This window comes from Phyllostomus hastatus, unplaced genomic scaffold (assembly GCF_019186645.2).
Source record: "Phyllostomus hastatus isolate PE091 unplaced genomic scaffold, TTU_PhHast_1.1 phas_contig_152, whole genome shotgun sequence".
Classification (NCBI taxonomy): domain Eukaryota; kingdom Metazoa; phylum Chordata; class Mammalia; order Chiroptera; family Phyllostomidae; genus Phyllostomus; species Phyllostomus hastatus.
In genome coordinates this window covers 11,840,288-11,856,056 of record NW_025333622.1, presented here as the reverse complement: position 1 = coordinate 11,856,056, position 15,769 = coordinate 11,840,288, and the positions used below count along the sequence as shown (strand labels likewise).

General features: G+C 37.6%; 1 protein-coding gene across 2 annotated transcripts in view; it reads left to right on the top strand.

The window, feature by feature from the left end:
- RAD51AP1 (RAD51 associated protein 1) overlaps positions 1 to 14,673 on the top strand; it is a 30,562-nt gene extending 15,889 nt beyond the window's left edge. For both annotated transcript variants that reach the window (XM_045830561.1, XM_045830560.1), the window contains exons 7-9: positions 6,471 to 6,629; positions 10,733 to 10,882; positions 13,441 to 14,673. In XM_045830561.1, coding sequence (XP_045686517.1) covers positions 6,471 to 6,629; positions 10,733 to 10,882; positions 13,441 to 13,577 — 446 coding nt within the window. In that variant the 3' untranslated portion in view covers positions 13,578 to 14,673. The remainder of the gene's footprint in view (positions 1 to 6,470; positions 6,630 to 10,732; positions 10,883 to 13,440) is intronic.
- The last annotated feature ends 1,096 nt before the right edge of the window (positions 14,674 to 15,769 follow it).

Below are 15,769 nucleotides of genomic sequence, written 5' to 3'. Positions count from 1 at the left end.
GCAAAAGAATTGAAAGCTGGGTCTCAAACATTTGCACACCCATAGCCACCTTATTAACAGTAGCCTAGAAGTGTAAGCAACCCAAATATCCATTGATGAATACACAAACAAAATGTGGGATATACATACAATAGAACACTATTCAACCTTAAAAAGGAAATCCTGTTACATGCCACACCTTGGATGAACCTTGAAGACTTTTTGTAAATGAAATAAGCCAGTCCCAAAACAAATACTGTGATTCCACTTATATGAGGTATCTAAAATGTCCATAGAACAAAAAGTGGAATGGTGGTTAGCAGAGACTGGGGCAAGAGGGAATGGGGAGTTGTTCAGTGAGTACTGAATCTCTGTTTTGCAAAATATAAGAGTTCTGGAGGACTGTCGCACAAAAACGTAAATATACATTCTTAACACTACTGATTTTCATACTTAAAAATGGTTAAGATAGGAAATTTTATAATTTTTTACCACAATTTAAAACATTTTTAAGGAAATAATCACTTTAAAAAATAAATAGCTTAGTTCCAGGTTGTTTTCTCACTCAAATCTGCATAAGCAAGTATTTTTAGATGAAATATGAGTCATAGTTTTGAGTCCTGTACAGGTGAGCAGTGAGTTAGAATATAGAAAACATGGAAAGTAGAAAAGAAAACATTTGTTGAAATATGAGTGCTTCTGAAGTTATGCTGGATATGAAGAATGCAAAGAATATTTCTAACTGAAAATTATTCTTCCTTAAATTCAAAACCTGTAGTTGTTTGGGGGAAAATGTGGTTGTCAAATGGTGATTTTACTGTGAACTCTGGTAATAAGGGTTGTTTTAACTGTAACTAGGACAATAATCACAATGGGAGGCCATTGTGGTAAAAATGATTTGTCAGTTAATGGAATGTTTGAGTTATTGGATGTTAGACTGGTTAAGACTTTGGGAGAAAATGATGCTAGTGGTTTATGTAGTAATAGATGCTTAAAAATTCTTAGGTTCTATTTTGCAAGATGCAAAAGTTCTGATCCTCTTGCATCACTTGTAGACTAAAATGACTATTTCTTTTCTAGATCTCTGTGTGCTGATTTGTTTTTTTCCCTGCTTCATTTTTATGGTTTCCACCAAACAAGTACAGCTATTCTTCCTTTAAAAAGACATGTGATCCAGCCCTGACAAGCAGGCCCTCAACCCTTACAGAAAGCTAGCTCTTTAGCTGAAGGGTTGATAACTGCCATCTGGCCTAAGTTGTGGATGTGCAAACTAAGCCTTTAAGTAAAATTTTTTCATCGCCTCTCTAACTTTCTGACTCCTCTTTCTGACTCCAATCCAAGAACACAAAAGTATTACACTATCTTGTAAAGCCTCTTTAATCTACTCTAGCCAAGTCTGTTTTACCTTAAATTGAAATACATATTCCTCCTTGCTTAGTGTACTTTAAGTTGCAATGCAGTCAGTGTATTTTCATTCACCCTAGGCCCAGAATGACTAACAACTCTCCAAACCCCTCAGAGTTGCTTTTTATTATACTTGAACCTGTGACTGGTATCATTTCAGACAACTGGAAGGTTTTTTTTCCTTCTGTTTTTTGTTTGGTTGGTTTTTGAAGCAGCATTCTTTTCTTTAGGTAACATGTCAGGGTTTTCCTTCTGCATTGACTCACCCTAGATGAAAGTGAAAATTGAAGCGAACATAACCGAAATCTATAACTAAAGTGATTGGGCCTTCTAGCTTTTCTAATCTGGCATACTAGTTACTTGGGATTCTGGGATCTCCATCTTTCCACCTCCAAATTATTTAACCACTTTCTCAGTTGACTGATGAAGATCAGTTGGACCCCATCTTTAGATAAGCTTGTTCAGTAGACTTATACCCAGCTTAGGAGCTGTTTATTCTCTCCAGCCAAGAAAAGAACACATGTTGTACCAGAACTGTTGAATACATAGCAAGTTTTGTCCTCCTATATTTTATATTCTAAACTTTTGGAGAAACTTCTCCCCTGCTTCCCATCCCCCTGAACCTAGATGCTCTTGGGACTCCAGCAATAATTACTTGATTTTTAAAAGTACTATTTATAACAGCCTTTAAGCCATCTGCTGATCTGAGATGGCTAATTCTTTATAACACAGTAATCATTATGTAAACATATGAGTTAATTACTCTCATACTTTTAAAAAATTATATTTGTGTGGAAAGAATGATGGAATAAGGAAATTGTACTTTGAAGATCATAATGACCATCGTTAATTTAGGCAAAGATCATCAGTGGAAGGCTGATGAGGATCTTTACAGTGGAGAATTCAGGCTGGCCTCAACTGAACCAACAAAGAGTGGGACAACCACATGTTTTGTGCTTTCTGATGTAATACGAAGTATAGAGCATCACCTGTGAAGTGTATTCTTACCAAAAAATAATAATAATATGAGCCTGATTCTAATTGAGTCCTGAGATAATTCCAGCTCACAGAAAATGCAAGAATAAATTAAATGACACCATGAGGAAGAAAAGAGACAAATCCAGAATGTGGAACACTTTATAGGGCAACTAATTTGGTTATTTCAACAAGGGGGGGCAGGGGAAAGGAGGGGATGTTGTTTTATATTAAAAGTGATTAATATGAACTGGATAGAAGGTGATGCCAAGAAACTATTATTAACATTGTTAGATATGATAATGCCATTGTTTTGTTTTTTTAAAAAAGTCCACGATTTTTAGAGATGCATTCTGCAGTATACAGGAATGGAATGACATGACGCCTCAGGTTTAATATACTCCAAGAAGGAAAGGGAAGAGAAAAGAAGAAGAGGGAGGTAGATAAAACAAATAACACCAAAATATTGAGGACTGTTGAAGAGTTTATTACCTGTTGTTATGTATGTTTGAAATTTTTCATACATTTTTATCTTTTTATATAAAATATATTTCATGTAGACAGGTAGGTAGATGTTATGTATGGTGAGCCTGACAGTGGTTATCTTTGAGTGGTGAGATTAGGACATGGACCTTCTTTTTGCTTATCAAGTATTCTCCATACTTTTTCCAGAACAGCTGTGCCTATTTAACATTCTATCACTGGCTTATATCATCCCCTGCAGCAGAGACAAGAGTTTGTGGGGAATTAGAAGTGTGTCCCAAACGAAATCATAAAAGCAGTATCTGTTAAGATTGTTATGGTATGGTTAATCTCTACTCAATTCCCAATGTATTTCTATTCTAGAATGTTGAAGTTTATGTGATTATTGATACCATCAAGGTTGTCATTATAAAAAAGTAGCTAATGTTACATCCTAACATTCTTTTCAAAGGTTACTGAGTTAAACTGGTAAAATCAAAAGTAAAGATTACTAATGGGAAATTATAATGATAATAGTAACAGGAAACAATTCTATTTTACCGCTGTATGACAGATGTTATTCCACATGCTTTACCTATATTAACTCATTTAATCCACAGAACAACCCTGTGATGTAGGTTTTATGGTTATCCCCTCTTTATACATAGGAAACTAAGGCACAGTGCAATGAGTGAGCAACTTGTTGGAGGTCACACAATGTGTAGATGGAGGGGCCAGGATTTGAACCCAGGCACCATGTTCTCCATAACTGCATTGTTTCATACAGGACATAGCTTAGCACAATGTTACACAAGAACCTGGTGTGAGACTTCTGGTCAAGATGGCAGCATAGGCAGACATAGCTCACCTCTTCAAAATCCACGTCAAAATTACAACTAAAATATAGAACAGCAATCACTCAGAACTGTCAGAAATCGAGTTGAATGGAAGTCAACTATGGAACTAAAGAAACCACATCCATCCAGACTGGTAGTAGTGGCACAGATATGGAATGGGCTTGTCCAACACTCACATGTGGTGGATAAAAATTCAGGAGGATTACCTTGGGAGAGAGGAGTCTCAGCCTCATGACAGGCCCCTCAGCTCAGGGTTCCAGTGCCAGGAAGATAAGTCCCCACAACCTCTGGCTGAACAAAACAGTGGGTATTGAGTTATGGAAGAAACTTCTGGAGCCCCAGGCAGTTCCTCTTAAAGAACCCACACACGTACTCACCTACTCTGACTTACTCCTTTTGAGCTCCAGCACCAGGGTAGCAGTTTGAAAGACATACTGGGAGAAACTGAAGTTTTGGGTTCAAGGTGAGCAGAGGCCATTGTCCCTTTCCTAAACCCCACCACCACAATGCTGGCAAGCTGGTGCCATAACTGAGACTCCATCAACCTGGCTAACACTGTTTGACCTGCCTTGGAATTCCTCAGAGACCTGCCCCACACAACTTACAGGCCCACCCAACATGCTTTTCCATATGAATGGCTGGTCTTGGCTCAAGCTTCACAACTTCCTAAATCCTCTCAAACAAGCAACTGTTGGCCTCAGCTAGCCCTAGGAATGGCACGAGCAGCAGCCGGTCTAGATTCACAGCTTAGCTTTGCCTGGGAATCTCCAAGCCCAGCATGGAGTAGCAGCCATCTCAGAATACTTTATAACTCAGACAGGGTGACACCAGGCAAAACACAGGTGGGGTTTGATGTTAGCCTCCACCACCCAGGGAAACCCTAGGGCCTGGACACCCAGTGGACGGCTACAGACAACATTGGAGCACCACCCTGCCCCTGCACAGCTGATTCTCCATGGAAGGTGGTAAGTAGTCACAGCCAATCCTTGCAGCTGACTGGTTTGGGTAAATCCCTCCCATTGACTTGCCAACAGCAACCAAGGCTCAACTATAAGAAGTTGTACTCAGCCCACATACAGGATGTACCTCGAGTACACAGCTTGGGTGATAGGGGAGGCTGTGCCACTGGACCCCATGGGACACCTACTACATTAGGCCATACTACCAAGACACAGACTCAAAGCAGCTCTACCTAATGCATAGAAACAAACATAGGGAGGCTGCCAAAATGAGGAGACAAACATGTCCCAAATGAAAGAACAGATCAAAACTCTATAAAAGAGCTAAATGAAATGGAGATAAGCAATCTATCAGATGCAGAGTTCCAAACACTGGTTATAAGGATGCTCAAGGAACTCGGTGAGGACCTCAACAGCATAAAAAAGATCCAATCAGAAACAAAGGATATACTAATTGAAATCAAGAACAATTTAAAAGGAAAAAACAGTAGAGTAGATGAAGCTAAGAATCAAATCAATGATTTGGAACTGAAGGAAAAAACAACCAATACAGAACAACAAGAAGAAAAAACAATCCTCCAAAATGAGGATAGTATAAGCAGCCTCTGGGACAGCATCAAGTGTTGCAACATTTGCATCATACGGGTGCCAGAAAGAGAAGAGAAAGAGCAAGAATTTATAAACCCATTTGGAAAAACAATGAAAGAAAACTTCCCTAATTTGGTAAAGGAGAGACATGCAAGCCCAGGAAGCACAGAGAGTCCCAAACAAGATGGATACAAAAAGGCCCACTCCAAGACACATCATAATCAAAATGCCAAAGGTTAAATACAAAGAGAGAATCTTAAAAGCAGCAACAGGAAAGCAGTTAGTTACTTACAGGGGACTTCCCATAAGACTGTTAGCTGATTTTTCAAAAGAAACTTTGCAGGCTAGAAGGGATTGGCAAGACATTCAAAGTCATGAAAAGCAGGGACCTACAGCCAGGACTGCTCTACCCACCTAAGCTGTCATTAAAATCAACAGGTAGATAAAGAGCTTCCCAGATAAGAGAAAATTAAAGGAGTCCATCATCACCAAACCACTGTTACATGAAATGTTAAAGGTACTTATTTAAGAAAAAGATCAAAACTATGAACAATAAAATGGCAAAAAATACATATCTATCATCAGTTGTCCCTAAAAAACAAAGCAAACAAGAACAACAGAGACAGAATCATGGATACAGAGAACATTTTGATGGTTGCCAGATGGAATGGTGGCATAGGGAATGGGTGAAGAGGTGGGAGGATAAAGAAGTACAAATAGGTAGTTACAGAATAGCCATGGGGATGTAAAGTACAGTAGAGGAAATAGAGTAGTCCAAGAACTTATACTCAGGACCCACAGACATATACAATGGTGGGGGGATTGCCTGAGGGAGTAGGGGTTGCTGGGTGGAGGTGACCAAGGGGGAAAATCAGGACAACTATAATAGCATAATCAATAAAATATAATTTAAAAAATAATACAATAATTAGTAATAATACAAGAAAAATAATCTGGTTACAAGAGCTGTAGATAAAGTCAAGACCATAGAAGCCTCACTTTTTTTTTTAATTTTAAGTGTTGTTCAAGTACAGTTTTCTGTCTTTTACTCCCATCCCAGCTAACCCCCCCAGCCCTCCTCACTCCCTCCCATTTCTACTGGCCCCCCCCCCTCCCAGTTTTTGTCCATGTGTCCTTTACACTTGTTCCTGTAAACCCTTCCCCTCTTCTCCTGAAATTCCCTCCCCTCTGCCTTCTGGGAGCCTCACTTTTTATAACAAAGGTAAAGTATATCATCTTGTTTTAGGTGAAGATTCTGAGGATGATTCTGATATTAGTGAGAGTGAAGATAATGATGAAGACTTCACTATGACAAAAAGTAAAGAAATTAAAAAGAAAGAAGTGAAGGTCAAATCCCCAGTTGAAAAGAAAGAGAAGAAACCTAAGTCCAAATGTAATACATTAGGTAAGCTTAGTTTAAAACAGTTTGTAAAGAAAATGTATTTGGTTTATTTAATGGGTTTTTCTTATTTTTGCCTTTGTTCTCCTTAAAAGTTTGCCAGCGTTCATTTCTATGTGGTTAAAATACATAGAAGAAAGCAGGGTGGGGTGGGGAAAGGAGAACAACGAACAAGACTAGTAAGCTCTACTACAAGTCTAGCACTTTCTGTAATTACCTCCCTTTAGCACTGACAGCCACCCTCTAAGATAGCTGTTATCACCTGCATTTCACAGTGAGAAAACAGGCTCAGGAAGGTTAAATAATTTGTTGGGATTCTGACAACTAATAAGTGAGGGGCTGGGATTTGCACCCAGGTTTGTCCATTCAGGTCCTGAACTCTATCCACTGGACCACATTTTCTTCAGGCAATTAAACAGGCAACTTTTCATGATTCTAACTTCTTGCTTTCATGCTTGATTAATCTTTGATTTGAGAACCCTTTTGCCACATGTTAGAGCCTTTTTGTTTTTCTCAAAACAAACTCTGTTACAAACCATTTTTCGCAGTAAAACTTTTGCAATTTGTGACTATTTGAACATAGAATACCTATTTCTTCTGTAAAAGAAGTTAGGATGTTTTTAACTCATAATATATAATAGATTATTACAACATGCAACTTTCATTAACTTGATTTGTTTTACTTATATATATTTATGTTCTATTTGCTCAATATAAATGCTTTTTGAAACTAAAATTTCCATTATACAGACTGCATTTATTAATGGTGGGAATTGCTCTTGCCTTATATACCATGGTGTTGAGTACTTGGTAAGAAATAAGAATTATATACTGATTGAGTCATAGTGTTCTCTCCACTGTACTCTGAATTAATGAGGTCTTAATTATTGTTTTTTTAATTGATAGATTTGTTTCCCAGAAATTACATTTCAAATGTAGGGCTTTTTAGAGATAAAGTTGTGTATTAGTTTACAATTGCTGCTGTAAAAGATTACTACAGACTCAGTGGCTGAGAATGCCACAATGTATTATTTTACAGTTCTGCAGATCACACGCTAAAATTAGATCTCGCGGGGGTAAAGTCAGGCTATTGGTAAGCTGTGCTCTGTGGAGACTGTAGGGGACATCCATCACCCTGCCTAGAGGCTGCCTCTGTGTTTTGACGAGATGCCCACTTCAGTCTCTGAAGCCAGCAGTGGCAGGGACCTTTTCACCTCGCATTGCGCTCACTCTCATTCCTGCTTCTCAGTCTCACTTATAAGGACCCTTGTGAGAACATTGGGCCCATGCAGATAATTCGGGAAAATCTCCCCATCTCAAGATCCTTAACTTAAAGGTCTCTGCTGAGACCCTTTGCTGTGTAAGGTAACATATGCACATGTTTTGGGAATTGGGATATAGACATTTTTGAAGGGCCATTTTTCTGCTTACCATAAGCTAATATGAATACATCATTAACAGTATGAATGTACAGTGATCCCTCACCTATTGCAGAGGGATCACCTATATATATATTTTAAGGCCTTATAAACCCTTCCTATAAACCTTTCCCACACTCTTATAGGCACTTCATATGCTCTTAAACACTTTCTGTATTCTTAAACCTATGTAATTTTAACAACATATAAAATTCTACATGGGTACTCCCCAGTGAAATATACAGTCGTCCCTCACTATATTGCAGTCCACTTACTGCAGCTTCACTGTATTGCAGGTTACCCCTAATAAGTGGACTTCAATATAGCGAGGGATGACTGTATTTTATATATTTTTAGATGTCTCTGCTTCTTTCCCAAGACACTAAACACTAAAAATAAAATTTTAGTTTCCAAGTTGTAATTTACTTTATAAAGTTGTATATATTTTGGAACAAGTTGCTTCACAAAGAATTTTAATACATAATATTAGAAGTATAATTTAACTCCTAAATAATGGGATAAAGAATGAGAAAGATGAATTATATTTATAGTTCTATTAATAATGTATTGAGTAACCTTTGAGAGTCTTCCATCTGGCACGTTATAATTTTTTTCCTTGATGGAGAAAATTTCAAGAATTGTGCTGTTTAATGTGGTAGCCACTAACCACTTGTAGCTATATTACATTTGTGTTAATTAAATAAAATTAAAGATCAGTTCTTTGGTTTTGCTAGTCACATTTCAAGTGCTCAATAACAATATGTGGCTAGTGGCTATCACATTGGACAGCACAAAATACACATTTCCATCGTCACAAAAAGGTTCTGTTGAACAGTACTGATCTAGGGAATATGTGTCTATTAGTCTATTAAAAAGACTATGTAGTGAAAATTTTCATATTCATAGGCATTTAGGATACCCCTTAGGTAACTCAAAGCAAGCATAATCTGAAAGCAAATTTATATTTCACCTCTCTTCCTCCCTTTGTTCTCCACCCCACCCTGCCAAAAACCCAAGCTGACTCCCATCCTTGTGTTTATTCTCTGAGGTCATGCACCACCAAGCAGTGTACCCCTGACAGGAACTTTCAAGTCATCAGTGTTTCATCTCCATCACCACCTCCCTCTGTCTAATTACTAAAAGATACCTAATCTGCTATTTTTTCCCTCCTTCTTCCCCTTAGTTCAGGAGCTTATCACCTCTCAGTTGCACTACCATAAGAGCCTTCTCAGAGGTCTGCTTGACATACACTACTATCAGAAAGATGTTTTCAAAATGCAGGTGCTCCTGAGAGAAATTAATGCATGACTCCCTCACTGGTATGCAGGCTCTCCATCAGCGATCTGAACCTTGTCTATACCTCTCACCTTTCCAGCTCTTGCCGTTCTGGCTGCGGCCATACTGAGCCAGTAGCTGATCCTGGAACTTGGTGCATCCTCTGGCTTTGTTCTTACTCCCTCTGCCTGGAAAGCTTCCTCTAACCTTCCAGCCTTGATTTGTTTCAAATTAATCTCCCCCACCTCCCTGTGACTTCTAAACCTATGCAAATATGCACACAGAGTAGATGTTCCCTCCGACCGTACATATCTCCAGAGTCTTTCATAGCTCTCTTATCACTCTGCATTATACACATCTCATTATTTGATGCCCTTTCTCTGGAGTCCAGTGGCTGGACCATGGAAATTCCTTGGGAGCAGGATCCACAAATTATGCTCTTTGTGGCCCTAGAGCCTAATACATTGTCTCACAGATCTATCCTCATGAGCAACTGTTGTGTAATGTTTAGAAGGATAAACTTTGGAGTCAGACCTGGTTCCTAATCCTGGTTATAACATTTACTAGAGATCAAACTGTGGTGGATTCCAGCCAGCAGAGTCTGCCTGTTGTGACTGAAGACGACAACAAGTGCACAGGCTACAGTAATCCTGTGGAGAAAAGGGGGAATGGCATGGCCACTCTCTCAGGGGGAGAACACCCCAACCCTTGCCTAGACAAGCTTTTATTGTTTCTCTCGGGTCTTACATCAAAGAAGGATTTATTATCTATTACATAGAATATTGTTGTCTACATTTTAGATACAATCAAGGAAATAAAAATAACATATGCAGAATGGAAAGGTGGCAAGCTGGTTAGCTCCGTCTTTGGGAAAACTCACACAGGCTTTGGAAATTACCTTGAAGATAGACAGTGCACATCTACTGTTTCAGACCAGGGTGAGGGAGTTTTAGCAAGAGCAAGCCGTAACAGTCCGTATGCATTTTCTAGGCCTGATTCCCATGGGGAAACTCAGTTTGAAGGTTTGGCTCCTGCCCACCACCTCACTTCTGTAGGTTTTCCATACAGAGCTGAGTCACATTTGCTAGACCAAAACAAACCGGTCTACATCAAACTGCAGGCATTTTGCTTAACCTCTCTGTTTCCTTCTGTGACAGTGAAGATAGTAATATTTGTATCAGACTTGCTCTAAGGATTAAAGATAATGTATATAATATTTTTGATGTACTGCCTGTCATATAAATGTTCACAAAAGATGGCTATTCTGAGGCTCTCAGTAAATGTTTATTGAATAATAAGAGTTTTTCAAAATGATGCTGCCTTTTTAATATTTATAAGGTTATATAACTTTTACACATTCATGCTAGGTTTAATCTTCATCTAAGACAAACTATTTTGTGTGTATTTTTCAAAAAGTGACTTCAGTAGACTCTGTTCCAGCTGCCGTCAAATCAAAATCTCAGCCTTCACCAAAAAAGGTTTCTCATTCTTCAGAGGCTTCTAGGAAACCATTGCAAATATGCAGTCCTCCAGCTGAAATCAAGAGACCTAAGTGGGTCCCACCAGGTATGGTATATTTATTGATCAAGGGGAGGTTCTTGGAAAATTATTACTGGTTGATTGTTTTCCTAGTTATAAATGTTATACATATTATTACCTTTTCTTCAAAACCAAGGTTTTTCCTTTACTCATTTTATCATTCCCTCATATTGAGCATTCAGATTGTTTATTAGTTTTTTAATGTTATAAATAAGGTGGCAATAAGCACAGACAACCTTATTTTAGAAGTCTGTGGTCACATCCTGATTATTTTCTTAGGATAAATTCCTGGTGGGAGAATTACAGGGTCAAAGAGCGTTAACATTTAAGATTTCTGATTTATGTTTTTGGCAGCAGATCTGTTTGCTCAAGACCTGCTGACCTCCATAGTCTAAATGGAGCATCAGGCCTATACATGGGAATTCCAGCATTTAACAAACACCCTAGCAAACTCAACCTCCAGCTCGTACAAACTTGACCTCTTTTTGTTTTCTTTTTGTTTCACGGCTAAGTCTCACTGATGCTTCAAGAATTCTTTGACTTTCCACTACTTGACATTACTAAAACTCTAATCCAGCCCTGTTCATTTTATACCCAAACTATTGGTGACTTGCTTCCTAACTAGTTCTGTCTCCACTTTCCCTTGTCCAGTCATTAGTTGCTTGTTGAACACAGAGCCTCTCTTCATCCAGTTTTCTTCTTCTAATACGTTTTTCTTCATTTGTCCCCTGTCCTCTGAGTCGTCCTGCAGCTGCTCAGCTTTACTTTACTTCTTCCCAGCGACATTTTGTGATTGGTCCGCAGCAGTAACTCCCCTAGTCATAACTAGGTATTAATAGACAGAGTTAGGCCCAAGACATGATTATTTAACTTCTCAGTCTTCATTTCTTCGGAAATACTAGGCACTGTATAATCTTTAAAGTCTTTTCTGGTTTAAAAAATGTAAGATTTTAATGGGGACTTAAAAGTGTTTTGGAGAAGGAACGGAAGTTGTTATTGAATTAATGATGCCATGTCATTTAAAGGATAATCCTTAGTGTATTTCCAAAAACAATTAGTGATTCCCCAAAAAAGGAATTTAAAAGAAGTGATAAAATGACTAGGAATTTAAAGGTAGCATAATCCAAAATATAAAAAGGAAATAAAGCAATGACATGGAATGGATGGATACAGTGAATGTCATAAAGCACACAGTGCTCATAGATTCATTGTGTGAAAGGGTAGGGCAAGTAATGGCAGGGAACTGGGCCTGGGTCACAGACTTGAGTCAGTAGGGATCTCATGCCCTTTGGAGGGAAGCAGCTGTTGCTCGACTCCGGCTAATCGTTTATGTGCAGGATTATTGGCCTGTTATTTCCAGATCTGATTTTTACTTCAAGAGAAGCTAGAAATCTCGATTTTTTAAAATGGGAAATTTAGTTTTTAAAACTTGACTTTTTTTTACACCATGTGGATGAAACACTATATCTGAGAGCTAGATTTTACCCTCAGGTTGCCAGTTAATTACTGTTTTATTTAAATGTGAGAAGACCACCAAGATCCCAGTAGGAAAATCAGCCAAGGACATGAACATACTAATGCTCCTAAGAAATACAACTAGAAATAAATGTGAAAAGAATTTCAGTCTCATTGGTAATTAAGAAAATGTAAGTTAAAATAATAAAATACCATTTTATATCTATCAAAATAGAAAGTAATAAAGCAGTATAATCCAGGACACCCTGGGCTTTGGGGGAGCAGATATAATTATTTACTATAAATTTACAAATTTATAATTCCTTTATAGGACAGCTTGACAGGAGTCATAAAAATAAACCTATCCTTTGGGAATTTATTACTTAAGGAGAATTCAAGAGAAGAGAAAAGTAATTAAGTGGTCAGATTTGTATAACTGTATAAAAATGGTGACAAATGGAACAGTCCGAAAGTTTTTCAGAACAACTTGAACTATGGCACATACTGAATGAGCAATGGTGAATCAGGTAGTTAGCAACATGGGAGTGTTTATAAGTCTTCACTTGAATGAAGTGCACACAGTCAGTCTGTGCACAGTCGCAATCAACTATGAACTGTTATGTGTGTAAATTTTGAAATTTAATACTCAATGGAAATAATGGTATGTTAGAGTGGTAGTATAAATGAAACCAGTATAAATTAAAAAAACAGTATTTGTCATGTTTAAAGTGATATAGTATTTGAAAAAATAGATTGTTTCAAAGGAGTACTTGTAAAAATTGCAGGATTTTTAAAAATGCATTAGATTTTTCTACTGTTTTAGAAATGATGATTGCATTCATTTTTCCCCCATTACAACCAATGTTATTTGCTCCCAGTTTATCTGTTTCAGCCTTTATGCTTAAAATTTTGGTACCATGACCTTGCCTTCTAGGGATATTTGAAAATAGGTGATACTATAGTTTTTCTGCTCTTTAGTACTTTCCATTACTTTGATCTTGTGTATAACTTGATAGAAGCTGTATAGCAGAATAATGCTTAACTGCATTTATTGCTTCATTTATTTTATAAATTCATTTTTGTTAAGAGATTTCTAACATCATCAGCATTGGTGATATGTTTTCTTTCAGCGGCATCCGGAAGTAGCTGCACCAGCAGCAGTCCACTGGCAGGGGTGTCTGTTAAGTCTCCAAATCAGAGTCTCCGCCTTGGCTTGTCCAGATTAGCACGAGTTAAACCTCTGCACCCAAATGCCGCTAGTAGCTGAGTGTGGTGGTAAAGAAATGTTTGGTTTAGAGAATCACAGTTTGACAAGTGTTTTTATATTTGATTTGTATTTATATTTGAAGAGGGTATTGTATTATAAAGGAATCGTTTAACATAAATTGTCTTTACCCATTTTGTGATTATGTTCTCTGAAAAGCTATTCAAGACTTCAATAAGAGCAAGTTTGTTTGTGAGAACTATCTTGTAATGTCATTTCCTTCTGAAGAACATATTCTATATTCTTATGTGTAGTAAGTCATTGTCATTAAGTGGTTGTCTCTTTGAAGTGGAGGAAGTCCACAATTACGCGCTTTTTTTTTCTAGCAACATGAGGTTTCTTTCTAGCTTTGACTAGTTTATGGCACCTTAACTTTGTTCAGAGTTGATCTGGCAAAAAAAAACATCCCCAGCTTTTGTAGGAGACATTTCTGAAATATGTTACTTAAACTATATTGTCAGTTTTATTGCCAAGATGTTTATTATTTTAGCCAAATGTTTTAAAGTAAGAATTGAGAATGATTTTACACATTAAAACAGTTGCTAAAATATGGCATATGTCTCCTACTTAGATAGAGATGGTTATTGTATAGGAAATAGAATTCATGACATTTTATGAAGCCCTCATGGTCAAAACCTTTAATAAACATGAAAAAGTTTTGATAAACTCTTTTCCTTTTAGACATTGTATCCATCTGTCTCTGCATTTCATGATGAAATGAATGCTTAGCAAAAAACAAGAGCATTTTGTTATAAATATAAGGGGTGGGGGCTGTTCAAGTAATCACTTTTTGTTGAGTCATTGCATTAGAGGGTGAATGTCAAGTACCTGCCTAGTCCTCCCTATTGTGATATTAGATAATGTAGCATTTCAGGAAACTTAGATCTGAATTTGTTGTGAATAAAACTAGTAATAGATAGTTTATATTTATGGTGAGAATTTCAACCAACTCCTGATTACTTTTTAATAAAAATTCTTCAAGTCACATTAACCATTAAAAAATGTATAATATGTAGCTCAGTTCTTGGATTATGGAAATGTCTATGTTAATATGAAAATAAGTAATTTAGAATTATGATTAAAGTGAGCATTTACTTATTGCTATTGTTCATTTTTTATTATCTAGTATAGATTTTTATACTGTCACCTCTCCTACTCCCTCCCTCCTTTTAAAAAACATTTTCCAGTTATACAGTATTGGGATGCCCTATATGACACAGTTCAACAATAAACACATATTAAGAGCCCACCCTGTATTAGGTACTGAATTCATTGATTAATCATCTGGTACCAGCTTTATGAACCTGTTTTGTCCATGCTATTCATAGTTTCTATTGAAAATTACCAAAAATTACATTAAACTGGCCTTGTAGTAAGCATTAACAAGCTTTCTGTTGACAGATCCAGTGCACGTTTTTCTCATCTAATCTTATTGACCCTATTTATCATACTCTGCATAATACATTTTATTTCCTGGGCTCACATAATAATATTCTTCCATAATTTTCTCCCCACTTCCCTGCTTATTCTTCATTATTTTGTAGCTTCTAATCTTTTGTGTCACCTACACCCATTCCTCCCACCACAGTGTCATTCTGTGATTTTATTATTTTTCTTTTGCCTCTTTTGAAAAAAAAGTTAAAAAAGCTTAGGTGATTTTAAGCTCCAGTGATCACCTGTGTGACAGTGACTGTCAAGTCAGGATCTTTAGTCTGTATCTTGCTCTGCACAAGACCTGTTTCCTGGCCCGTTGATAGTTTATTAAGTCATCACTAAATAACATCTGCCTCTGCCCCTGCCCCAAAGTCTTCCCTCCTGCATTTTCTGTTAGTAAATGGCACCACCACAAACTCAGGTGCCTAAGATATTGCCACCCTTCACCTTCAATTGCCAAGCTCTATTTCATTTCCTCAGCTGCTCAAAACTGTTGTCTCCTTCCACTTGCTGTCCCTAGCCTGTGCATCCTTGCCTTGATTCTTAACCTACTCTGGCCTACCCTCCATGCCATTATTGCCAGAGAGAGTTTTCTAAAATAAAGTCAGCATGAATACCATTCTGCTTAAAACCCAGCCCCTGGCTGGTGTGGCTCAGTGGACTGAGCGTCAGCCTGCAAACCCAAAGGGTTGCTGGTTTGATTTCTAGTCAGGGCACATGCCTGGGTTCCGGACCAGGTCTCCAGTAGGGGATGCCCAAGA